General features: G+C 51.7%; 1 protein-coding gene and 1 long non-coding RNA gene across 5 annotated transcripts; one reads left to right on the forward strand and one right to left on the reverse strand.

Moving 5' to 3' along the window:
- Window positions 1-214: 214 nt before the first annotated feature.
- LOC128796812 (uncharacterized) lies at window positions 215-4,945 on the reverse strand. Its single transcript, XR_008433903.1, has 3 exons — window positions 4,879-4,945; window positions 3,200-3,838; window positions 215-1,667 (listed from the first exon to the last, which is right to left on the reverse strand). It is a non-coding gene; the product is annotated as an uncharacterized LOC128796812 (long non-coding RNA).
- Window positions 4,179-11,538, forward strand: TNFRSF6B (TNF receptor superfamily member 6b). 4 transcript variants are annotated; one of them, XM_053958834.1, is made up of 5 exons: window positions 4,179-4,250; window positions 4,958-5,034; window positions 5,529-5,907; window positions 8,052-8,246; window positions 10,569-11,538. In XM_053958834.1, exons 2-5 carry the CDS (start codon window positions 4,993-4,995, stop codon window positions 10,844-10,846), a joined length of 894 nt encoding a protein of 297 aa, XP_053814809.1. In that variant the 5' UTR covers window positions 4,179-4,250; window positions 4,958-4,992; the 3' UTR covers window positions 10,847-11,538. The 4 variants fall into 4 exon arrangements, with proteins under 4 accessions (XP_053814809.1, XP_053814810.1, XP_053814806.1 ...); XM_053958835.1 differs by lacking the exon at window positions 4,179-4,250 and adding an exon at window positions 4,279-4,325; XM_053958831.1 differs by lacking the exon at window positions 4,179-4,250 and adding an exon at window positions 4,386-4,529.
- The last annotated feature ends 495 nt before the right edge of the window (window positions 11,539-12,033 follow it).

Genomic DNA, 12,033 nt, shown 5'->3' on the forward strand with positions numbered 1-12,033 from the left:
ATTTCTCCTGGTTGTAGAATTCAAACCCAGTGTCTCTTCAAATCTCAGAGTTGCTGGCAGTGAAATGGGAACTTCTGTACTTGATTTCATTTAACAAAGGCTTAGGCAGGAATTGAGGTTGTTCTGGGCTGTCATATATTCTGTCTTGTTTAAGTTTGTGGATGAATATTACCTTCTAGCCATGTATCTATTCAGTGCAGCAAAACAAGAATAAAAAATGCAGATGAAGTCCTGGATGTTTCAAATATAACTGGGGGGAAATGACAGAAAAATGTTATGTAAACACAGGTATGTTGTAAAAATGAACAGAAAAATATTTGGAGTGCGGCTGGGAGCAGTGAGCAGTAAAATGTCATTTTTTGGTGGGTAGTTCAGTGCCTGGTCTCCTGGGAAGGTCTCTCCCAGGAAGCTGCAGCTGACTGTTTGTGCCACTGGAGGGAAGCCACAGCACAGCCATGAGCGTGTCAGGGATGGTGGCCCCAGGGCTCAGGTCGGGTTTGCCGATGGGAATTACCTGCCCTGGGCTGCAAAAATGCTGCCAGATCCAGCAAGGCAGAAGGAAATACTTGAAAATCATTGTGGGGTTGAATCACCTCACATGCTTGGAAAGGGGTTGGCTGGGACAAGTATTATGATGCTGTTTTTTCCCCTCAGCTGAAGTAGTTTTAAAGCTGTGCCTTTTCCTGGAGTTATTTTAGTATGAGGACTCTTCCAACCTGGGGATCCTCTATTCTGAGACAGGGCAGAGAAGCAATGCTGAGAGTATCTCAGTGCCTCCAAGAGATTCACAGAATGGTTGGGGTTGGAAAGGACCTCTGGAGATCACCCAGTCCAACCCCCCCTGCCAAGGAAGGGTCACCTGGAGCAGGGGACATGGGAATGCATCCAGGTGGGTTTGGAATGTCCAGAGAAGGAGACTCCACACCCTCCCTGGGCAGCTGTTCCAGTGCTCTGCCACCTCCATGGACAGCTATTCCCCATGCTAGGTGAGAATCCTTGAGTTTTAGTTTATGGCTATTGCTCCTTGTCCTGTTGCTGAGCACCATAAAAAGAGTCTGGCACCCTTGGAGATATTTATGTGCATTGATGAGATCCCCTCTGAGCCTTCTCCAGACTAACCAGGCTCAGCTGTGTCTCATCAGAGATGCTCCAGGCCCTTCATCATCTCATGGCCTCTGCTGGATCCTCCTCAGTAGCTCCTTGTCTTTTTTACGTTGAGGGGAAAACTTGCTGAGGGTTTTTCTCTCCCTTCACCCAGGACATTCTATCCCTTTGTCCAGGGGACTCCTCTTCATCTCTTACTCTTCAGCAGAAGGATTATCTTGCTGAAGAGGTTTACAGTCACTGCCCTTCACTAAGTGAACCCAGCCAGACAAGCTCTGAAACTCGCCACAGTCCCAGCAGTCCATCTGCCAGTGCACATGGGTTTGGTTTGGGGTGGGTTTGGGTTTGGTCCTGATTTCTGGTGCAGTGGGAATTGCTCTGCAGTGGATCTGGGAATCCATCCTTGCTGTTGGTGGCTGGGGCAGGACAGAGGGATGCTAATCGGTCCTGGAGATGGGAGAACTGGATGAGCTTTGGGTCCCTCTCAACCCAAACCCTGCTTTTCTATGAGACCTTGAAGAAGAGGGTCCCCAGCAGTCAGGACTGTTCTGTCATCTGGAAACCTATTGAATTTACAAGAAGGAAAGACAGGGACAATTAATTATAAGGAACAGAAAGTGAGAAAACTGTTTCAGAAAACTCTGTATCAGTTTAGATGCTTAGAGGAATTTATGCAAATTACTTAATGCTTGGGGGGACTGAAACCTACCCTGGACACTCCTTGCTGATTTTCAGAAGCAAATGACACATGGCTGACAGATCATGAAGGAAGTAGATACTAATTTTTTGATTGCCCTTGCCTTGCAGTGCTATGACTAGACGTGGAACATTGTGGTGTGTCATTGAACAAACCTTTCCTGCTGACTTTTTCTCCCCCCAAAAAAAACTGAAAGGACTCACAAAAGAGACCAAAAGCTGCAAAGCAAAACGTTCCATAAGGAAAAAGATGAGCCCTGTCTCTGGCTGGCAAAGTGGTTACAGATGGGAAGTGAGGGATTTCTTTGCTTAACAGAATTTTCTATGAATATAACAAGAAACCTTATTTTGCAAGAGTAGTTTTGGAAGGTGCTGCTGGACACCCTGGAGTGTGAAACTATGCCCTGTATGGAGAAGTGAAGTCAGAGCCATGGCAATGTGATGCTGAATTCCTTTTCCATACTACCTCCACTGGTCAGAGTCAGTAGTGAGTTGTGTTGCTGCTTTCTGGTAATCAGGCAGTGACCTATAAACCCATTCTGGGAGGTTTGTTGGGCCAACAAAAGAACAGACAGAAAAAGATTAATCAAAGGTGATTGTTCCACCAGATGTTGGAGTCTGAGGAAGTTGTCTGGGGAAGCCCTTTCTGTCCCATTAAGGTAGTTTTGCTCTCTAGGAGTATCCATCTGGCACGTTTTTGTCATTATCAAATTCACAACAAAAATAATTGTTGATGAGGCATCGCAGTGCAGCGAGGAGCTGCGGACTCGGAGTTTCCATCCCAGCAGGGGCATGGCTGGGACACAGGGACTGCCAGCAGGTGCCATTCAGGATGTAACCACCTGCTGTTGTTTCATACACCTTGTGGGTTCCATGTGAAATCCAGGGATGGAAAACTTAATTGTGTTTCTGCCTGTGGAGAAGGAAACGCTCTGTGGCTCCTGGGTGGTCAAGCCTCAGGCAGAGGGATCCCACTGAAACTCCCCAGGTGGGAGAGCCCAGAGCAGGGCTTTCTACTGGGTCCAATCAGGTGGTGAGTTTCACCCAAAAAAAACATCAAGGGGCTGTGCCTCAGTATCAGGGCAGGGCTGGGAGATTAGCTGATTAATTAATGAGCTGGTGCACACTGACAAAGCAGCAGTACTTGGCTCAGGGATTATGTCAAAATGAGTTACAAATCATCATGATTACTTTGGACAGCCACAGGGGATCGAGATGAACGAGCAGTAAAATGAAAAACCACTTTAGAGTGGCCTGTGAAAATCAGCCCATCACCTGTTCTGTGTAAAGTGCAAATAAATACAGCCCAGACCCTGCTGTTGGACTGTAGTACTGACCCCCACCTCGGCTTCTGCTGGAGTCAGAGGATTTTCTTTAACCAAGGTGGGTGGAAACTGACCTTTCTGGAAGGAGCTTTGGATTCTTTCTGACCATTGGGGTTTCCTTCTCCTTCTGGGTAGTGGAGAACTGGGTTTGATTTTCTTGGTGAATGGTGTGTTTAGCTCTTGTAGGTCTGATCTTTAAGAGTGTTCAGAATAAAGTCCATGAGATTCTCCATCCGCAGCCCCAGTGGCTGAGAGCTGGAGGCAAGAGGCAGAAGGCAGATACAGAATTGTTAATTCTCTGTAGTGATCTGCAAGAGGAGGTGGCTGCTGACTCCTGAGCAGAAAAACCTCTACATCCTCTCAGGTTCTCACAGTGGTTCCCTCATCCTTGCAGAGACTTGCATTTGCTTTTTAAGCATTTGCTCTGGTTTTGACTGTTCAGCAATGTCTGCTCAGAGGGAATCTGGTGAGACAGAGCAGGAAAATTGCAGGAGTCCCGTGACTTGAACGAGGCACTGGAACGCGCGGTCTGCCAAGGCTGTACCTGCAAAGCTGAGCTCAGTTTTCATTTGACTCCTTGGGGTCCAAGACATAGGGCATTGTCGCCTGTAAGGGATTTAAGTGCTGACCTCCTTAGCTGCGGGATGTTGTTGTGCCACAAAAGGTACCCGTGTTTAGTGTCACAGCTGGAGGTGGTGTCATCCTCGGTGCTCCTGAAAGGAGAGGGTTGAAGCTCGGAGCCGGCTTTAGGAATGCAGTGCCCAAGCGCTGACGATGGGGCTGTTTTGGCAGGGTCAGTGCCCTCGGAGGGGCAGTGGGATGGGGTCTGGTCCCGGAGCCCCTGGGCAGGGCCGGAAGGATGCTTCCCACAGCGCTGGTTTCACTGCCCGCAACCACAGCCAGAATCGGCCCCTCGGGGCTGCCTTTGACGGGGCAAACTCCCAGCGAGAGGCAGCTGCTGTTACTGGGAAGTTATTTGGCGCTTACAGCCGGGGAACAGAACGTTCGCTGGGGAATTTCCCTGCCTTTCCCCTTGCCAGAAAACGATTTCTCACCAACCCCCTGTAAAACTTACAGAGCTTTGAAAAACTATGCGAAACCCTCTCGCCCCCTTCCTCCACACAGGTAAACGAACTTCATTGCTCTGCAAGCTTCACTTGTAGAGGCAAATGCAGAAACGAGAGCGAAAGCGGCGCTCGGGTGAGGGAGGGCGCCGGGACGCGAAGGCGGAGCCGGTGCCGCCGCGGCACGGGATCGGGAAAGGCTCGGGGGACCGGGATGGAGTCGGGGGGGCCGGGATGGAGCAGCGATGTCACCTCCCCAAGAAGGGTCTTTCCCACGGGCCGGTCTATAAAGGCGCTGCCGGCCGCGGGGAGCGGCGCGGTGCGGAGGTGCGAGGCAGAGGTGCGGTGAGCGGAGCCGGTCCCGAGGGATGGGATTGGGATGGGGATGGAAAGGAAGGGGAGGAAAAGGAGACCTTAGGTGCTTCCCCACCAACTCCTGCTCCCTTTGGGCTGCGGTAGGCTGGGGGTGGTTTCCCTCCCCCGAGCGATTCCACTGGCTCTGCGTGGGTGCGGGGGTGCCCAGAGCCTCCCACCCGCAGCCGCTATAAGGCTCTGCTCCTTCCCTGCGCTGGGGAGAGCCAGCATCTCCCTCGGAGGAAGGGCTGACTCGGAAGAAAGCAGGCGAGGAAACCCAGTCTTTCCCAACAGCCCTTCCTTATCAGCCCTTCCCCATCTCCCTCTGATTTTACCCTGGCCGGTTGGGTTGAACCTGCTGCTGCAGACAGGAGCTCCGGCCCAGCCCCTGAGGAACCCTCTCTGTCTCCCCAGGTTGCTGATCCCGGCGCTCGGAAGCCCTCGGAGCGATGCCATCCTGCCACGTGCCGAGTTTGAGGCATCCATCCAAGGTAATGGATCTTCTGCTTGTCAGGCTGGGCACGTGGGCTTTGGAAAGGAAAGGGAGAATCAACAAGCTCCGGGATTCAGTCCTGTCCTGACCATCTGGGTTTCCAAAAAGTGTTAAAGGTGCTAGGGAGCATGCTTTGTATCTGCTAGTTTGGAAAACATCCCTTCTGCTTCTTGGTTTGCAAAGGTGTCTCTTACTGCAGTGGTGGGGAACTGACTGGGGTGAAAGAGGGGAATGTGCTGGAGCTGCTCCAAGTTGTGAATGAGGGAAGCTGGGTTCTGAATGCATCATAAATGGGTTTGGGAAGGATGCTCTGTCAGCTGGGATGGCAAAGGAGGGCAGCAGCTGGTGCTTGGGCTGGGAAGAGCACGGGGAAGGAGAGCAATTTCTTGTATCTACAACAATAACAAGTTCTGTAACCGCAGCAGCCGCGTTCGCTGCTCCCGCCTCTGCCTGAGGATGAGCTCAGGGCTCTTTGCGCTGTCTTTGCCGTAGTGGATTCTCCCGGCTCTCCTCCTTTTGCTGGCTGAGCTCGCCTGCGATGCCCAGCCCACGTACCAGTGGAAGGATGCTGTGACGAGCGAGAGGATCACATGCCAGCAGTGCCCGCCGGGGACCTTCGTGGCACAGCACTGCTCCAAGGACAGACCCACGGTGTGCGAGCCCTGCCCGGATTTGCACTACACTCAGTACTGGAACTACCTGGAGAGGTGCCGCTACTGCAACGTCATCTGCGGGGAGAAGCAGGTGGAGGTGCAGCAGTGCAATGCCACGCACAACCGCGCCTGCCAGTGCCAGCAGGGCTACTACTCGAACATGGAGCTCTGCATCAGGCACTCCGAGTGTCCGCCGGGCTCCGGGGCTGTGAAGCCGGGTAAGTAACACGGGCACTGTGCATCCTCACACGGCTCTTTTCACGTCCCAAAATCTCCGCGGGAGATAAAAATCAAGGACAAATACAGCAGCCAAATACAGCAGCCAGTGCCTGTCCAGAGCCTGACTGACTCCCTTTTAGCTCTGGTACTGGCACAGTGCCATCCTTGCCGGCGTGCTCCTGCTTCTTTTCCAAGGAGGAATTTGGTTGGGCTTTCCCGCAGCTATCACTTTGAAAGCTTTTGAAATCCCCAGCAGCACACTTTGCTGGGCTGCGTCGCCCCCAGCTACCTGCCTCACCTGCCACAGCAGGCAGAGCCAGGCTGTGACTTGGCCATCCCTGGAGCAGCCGCTGGCCCTGTTCCACGGGCAGGTGGGAAGGTCCAAGCTGCTCCTGACCATTCATCAGCTCCCTTCTCCTTACATAGGCAGCCCGGGAGCTGGGAATGCTGATTATCTGGGCTGAAGAAGGTGGCTGATGATGTAAGGGCAGGGCTGGGGAATGTGTGTAGCTCTGGGGCCAGTTTTGTGTTTTCCATTGAGCAGTTTGGAGAGGCTGTGTTGGAAACACACGTGGACACACAGCCAGGTTCCAAATCCACAAAACCAGCTTTGTTTTGACTCCTGAGTCTGAGATTCCATCTCCTTGTGTGATCTAAGTCCCCAGGTATTTTAGGGGATTTATTGTCCTGCTGTTTCCCCAGTACAGATTTCTCTGGTCCTTTAATTGCTCCAAATGTGTGTAAACTCATCACTGAGGACCAGGCTCTGCCTGGAAACCACAGCAGGGGACAGCAAACCAGTGTGGGCAGCACCAGCAAACCCAGCAGTGTCTTGCTTCACACTTTGAAGTGGGGAGGCTTTTGAAATATGGAGGCTTTTGAAGCATGGAGTCTTTTGAAGTCCTTCCATGTGTGGCATGGAAGAGCTCCAGGCTCACCAACCAGAGGGAAAATTGTTGTCTTCAGCTGATGTTTATGATTGAGATTTGGGGTTTAATTTTCTATAGGACATGACAAAATACAGTAACACTGCAAAGGGGGAAGAAGATCTCCAAGCGTTACAGGGAAGCACTTTGAAATTAAACATGAAATTTGTCTGGAGGATTGGCTTTAGGACTGAGGAGCCATGCAAGCAAGCTGGATATTTGAGAAGAAGCTGGGTTTTTTTTGTTATTATTATTTTTTTTTTTTTTGCAAATGGCTTCTTGTGTGGGGAGGATTGCCCCCCAGCCCAGCCACCTGAACACCACAGCAAGGACTGAGTGTCCAGTGTGGTGGGCAGAGTCCTGGACCTGCCAGTGCTGGTGTCTGGCTGGGGAAGGTGTGGACTGGGGGCTGTAGGCAGAGTTTGCTGTTTGGGTTGGATGTAGGCTTTGATCCTTGTGCAATCCCCCATGGCAAATCTACTTCTTTGGGATTTCCCATTTGTAAAGAGTGGCTCAGATGTTGGGGGTTATGGCTGTGCCTCAGAATCACAGAATGGTCTGGGCTGGGAGGGACCTGAAAGATCAGACTCCTGGGAAAGCCTAAAGGTGGTGGCAACACATAGAAACTGCTTGTAATTTGATTTGTGAAGAGGAGGTGAAAGGAGTGGGAAATCTCCTGCCCCCCAGCCCTTCCCTCTGCTCCCAGGGAACGGGAATGTTGCTCGGTGCAATCCTGCCCGTGTGGCATCAGCCCTGTGACACAAGGGAAGCGCTGGCCCGGAGCCAGGGGAGCAGTGACAGCGTGGCCAAGGACAGCTGAGCTTTCAGCTCCACAGAGACTTTTACTTTCACTTGGTTGGGAGCCTCTGGCTCTGGGGAAAAGGGCCCTGGGAACCGAAGGGCTGGTTTAGCAGCTCAGCCACCAGCCTGGCTGCTGGCTCCTGCCTGGGAGGTGGCCTTTTCACCTCACCCAGTAGATGAGATGTCCTCTGGTTGTCCTCTCATGTCTGTGGGCTGCTCACAATTTATCAGCACAGTGGGGAAGCACTGCTGTTTGCCCCACATGAGAACATGCAATTCCCAAGAGAGATGCTGGCAGTGATAATTTCCAAAACTTCACCTTCATGCTCAAACAGTGTCTGGCATCATCCCCAGCTGCTGCCTCTGCTCCTGTGCCAGCTTGTCACCTGACAGTCCTGTTGTCTCCCCACACACAGGTACCCCCTTTGAGGACACCCAGTGCCATGACTGCCCCTATGGCTTCTTCTCCTCCAACTCCAGCACCGATCCCTGCCAGCCACACCAGGACTGTGAGCAGCAAGGGAAGGTGATCAATGTGCAGGGCAACAAGTACCACGACACCCTCTGCACCTCCTGCAGACCGGGGAGAGGGAACAGCACAGAGGGAGCAGGTGAGCCGTGGGCACAGCGTGCCAGCGCTGATGCTGCCAGGGTGAGGGCAAGCTTCCTCATTACTTTCTTCTACTTAGATGCAAATGAGGTGAAATGGCTTGTAAAAGCATGGAGTGATCCATAATTAATAATAATTATGGCTAAAATAGTCTGTCTCCCTTCATCTCCTTCCAGTGTCAGTCCCATAGAACAAAGACAGGGTGCTGGACTTAAGCAACAGCCACTGCACAGTGAGAACAAAGAGCTGACAGTGAAATCCTGCTGGCTCTTACCAGGGACAACTGGGAGTGCGGGGACAGGGGATAGTTTTGGCAGCTGAGGCACCCAGCTTGGCTGCTGGCACAGCTCCTGCACTCCTTTTTCCTGGCTGCACCTGTTTTCTGGAAGCTTTTATGGCAGCCACATCTCGTGCAGGTTGGGTGGAGCAGAGCCCAAGGTTTGTTGGAGCTGGCGTGGGGTGGATTTTGACCCATCAGGTGTAAAAGTGGAGACGTGGTGTCAATCACGTCACCGTGATGGTGCAGACATAGTGCTGAGCCATGGCAGAGGGGGAAGCTTGGGCAGGAACAGCCAACGGGCACACATCAGAGAATCCCTGAATCCCAGCTTGGAAGGGATCTCAAGGACCACCTGGTTCAACCTGTCTTGGCAAAAGAACAGGGGAGAGGTGCAGGGCAGAGAAAAAGGCTCGGTTCCAAGGGTGCTTTGTAACATGCTCCCTCTCCAAGTTAGGGATTGAGAAAGGGACTGAAAAACCATCTTAAGGGCCCCCAAACCCATCCAAGGGCATGACGCCAGTTGAGGTGAGGCTGGAAGTGTTTGGAACCACCTGCTCCACCCTAAGGATCCAGACATGGGAAACTGATTTCATGTGACTGGTCTGGATGGCAGTGTCCCTTCACCCTTATGCTTCCAGAAATATAATCAGTCATAAAGCCATAGAAGAGCACAAGCTAGGAGGGACTTTGAAAATTTATCTGGTCCAACCTTTAATGGGAAAATGAGCCTGGATGAGATTATCACAGTGCCATGTCCTGAAAATCTGAAAAGCAATGAGGACCTCATCACATCCAGGGGAGGCTGTTCTGGAGTGAAAAAATGTCATTCTTTCATCAGGATGAAGGTTGGTAGAAAAGCTTTAATGAAACTCACGCACAGGGTGGTCAGGCACTGGAACAGACTCCCCAAGGAAGTGGTCATGGCCAAAGCTGTCAGGCATGTTGTAGGGGTTTTGGGTGGTCTGCACAGAGCCAGGACTTGGACTCAATGAACCTTGTGGGTCCCTTCCAACTCAGGACATCCCATGGCTCTAAAAGATTTTCCTCTGTGGCAAGGGAACGTGGAGGCTTCCCCCCGGGCAGCTCTCACCGTTCCGTGCTCTCCTGGCACCACCAGCGCAGCGATTTCTCCTTACAAAGCCTGACTCACACCATGAGTTCCCTGCCAGGAGTGTGATCCTGACACAGAGACCAGAAAGCTCTGTCACCAGTGGGATGCAGTCCCGGGGTGGGGGACAGCCAGTCAGAGCAGTGTCAGCAGCACGTGCGTCAGGCGCCGGCCCCCACAGCCAGACCAGCCCTTTGCAGATATTTATAGAGGGAGGAGGCCCCAGCAATGGGAGCTGAAGGTTTTTTTTAACTCCAGTTTATTATGATTCCTCTCAGGAAGCACACAGGGATCTGCTCATCATCAAGCCGAGCCTGCCGGAGAGGCAGAGCCTGAGCAACCCACCCACTATAACCAGTGAAACCGTTCCCAGTTTGCAATGGCATGAAACTGGGCTAATCTCTCCCTGATTGAGTAATCCTTTGGCCTTGACCTTTTGAAAATTCTTTCTGTTTTCATTCCTTATGCTGGATGCACTCCAGCAGCTTCCACCAGCTGGGGCCAGATCTGTCCCATCCCAGCGCCCTGATTGGGTCTGTGCTTAGGGCTGGTCCTGTTACAAGGTTTACAGATCTGCAGGGGAAAACAGAAACTTGCAGGAGAAAGAATGTGTAAATACTTACTGCAATTGCTTCAGATTTGTCCGTGTTTTTCTTCTATTCCCTGATGGGGAGGAGCATGGAATAGGTACATTGACTTTCTACAGAACTTCTACACCTTGTTTTCCAACTGCCCCGTGCAGGGTGCATCACTGATAGGAAGTTCAGCCTCCCACTAGACCAGGTTGTTCCAACACCCATCCAACCTGGCCTTGAACACTTCCAGGCCTGGGGCATTCACCAGCTCCCTGGGCAGATGTCCCACAGAGAGCCTTGGCAGGGCTGTGCTGTGCTGTCCCATGTCCCTTTAACCCCCGGGCTGTTTTCCCCCACCAGCTGCAGAAGATGACGACTGCGATCAAGCCATGATAGACTTTGTGGTGTATCAGAACATCCCCGTCAAGAAGCTGAAGCGCCTGCAGCAGATCCTGGAGCGCTCGCCGAAGAAGCAGACAGCATGGACCAAGGCAGCCATCCAGGAGAAATTCCGGGCTTTCCTCACTCACAAGAAGGAGGAGGACTCTGAAGTCACCAAGGAGCTGCTGGACGCACTGCGCATGGTCAAGCTCCACTCCATTGAGGAGAAGGTCCGCAAGCGCTTCCAGCTGGCCTGAGAGCATGAACCGGGCTTTTTGGGTGCTCTTTGTTTTGGTTTTTATCTTCTGAGGCTTCATTAACTTATTCATCTTTCCAAACATAACTTGAAAAGCAGCATGAGAGATGAGTGATGAAGTGGCATCGTGCCATGGCAGCTGTGTCACTGCTGATGGGATGGGATAGGATAGGATAGGATAGGATAGGATAGGATAGGATAGGATAGGATAGGATAGGATAGGATAGGATAGGATGTGATGTGTGAGCAGCAGCTTCCCCTTGCCAGCAGCAGGGGCAGCTCCTGGGAGCTCACCAGGTGTTGGCCACTGATTTTCCAGCCCTCAGCAAGGATCAATATTTTATCAGAATAAAAACCTGCATCCAGGGTCATTATTTCTGGGGAAGAACGTGGTCCCCTTTATAGAAAACTGTTTGGCTTTGTTTTAAACTGTGTAAGTTTGGGCTTGCTGGGGGGTTTAGTAATTTAACAGTATTTCCTACAGAGGAATTGCTTGCATTTTTTTGACATGCTATTGTTTGAGAAGAGAGTTTGCTGCTGAGGCACAGGAAGGGGGAGGATGCCCCAAACTCACTGGTACAGCTCGCTTGAAATTTATTTCTTAACTACCTGTTTTTATACCATGTGTGAAAGATGTTTTCTAAAGAAAGAAAGCAAAGAAGTTATTTTATCATACAACTCTCTGTCACCCAAGTCCTTTCCTAGTCTCATTTGGAGGTGGTGTTGGGAGTCCCAGACCATTGTACCTGACCCTGCTTACCCTTGTCTGTTTTTCCCACGTGCTTTTCCACATGTTGGCATCACTGCCTATGGCAGTGCACTGGAACAAGATGATCTTGGAAGATTCCTTCCAACCCAAACCATTCTGGGATTCTGTGATCACACACCCCCAGCCACCCCCTGCCCCCTGAGCCATGGTGAGGCTGTGTGCCAGCGGGATGCAGACAGTTTGCACTAGGATTTGTGGCCAGGGTGACACTCATGTCTCTTGGGTCAACCCAACCGTGTCCCCCTGAGCCCCAGCTCTGTCCCCAAACCTGACTGTGTGCTCAGGCAGCTAAAAGCTGGGCTTGAGGCAGTTGTGCTGACTGCAAGAGTTTTTTTTTTTTAAACAGATGTTGCTTAGGGAAGTCAACAAGACTGAACCCCTCTGGCATTTTCCAGCCTGTAGCAATGATGATGCAGAGC

The sequence above is a fragment of the Vidua chalybeata genome, chromosome 17 (assembly GCF_026979565.1).
Source record: "Vidua chalybeata isolate OUT-0048 chromosome 17, bVidCha1 merged haplotype, whole genome shotgun sequence".
Classification (NCBI taxonomy): Eukaryota; Metazoa; Chordata; class Aves; order Passeriformes; family Viduidae; genus Vidua; species Vidua chalybeata.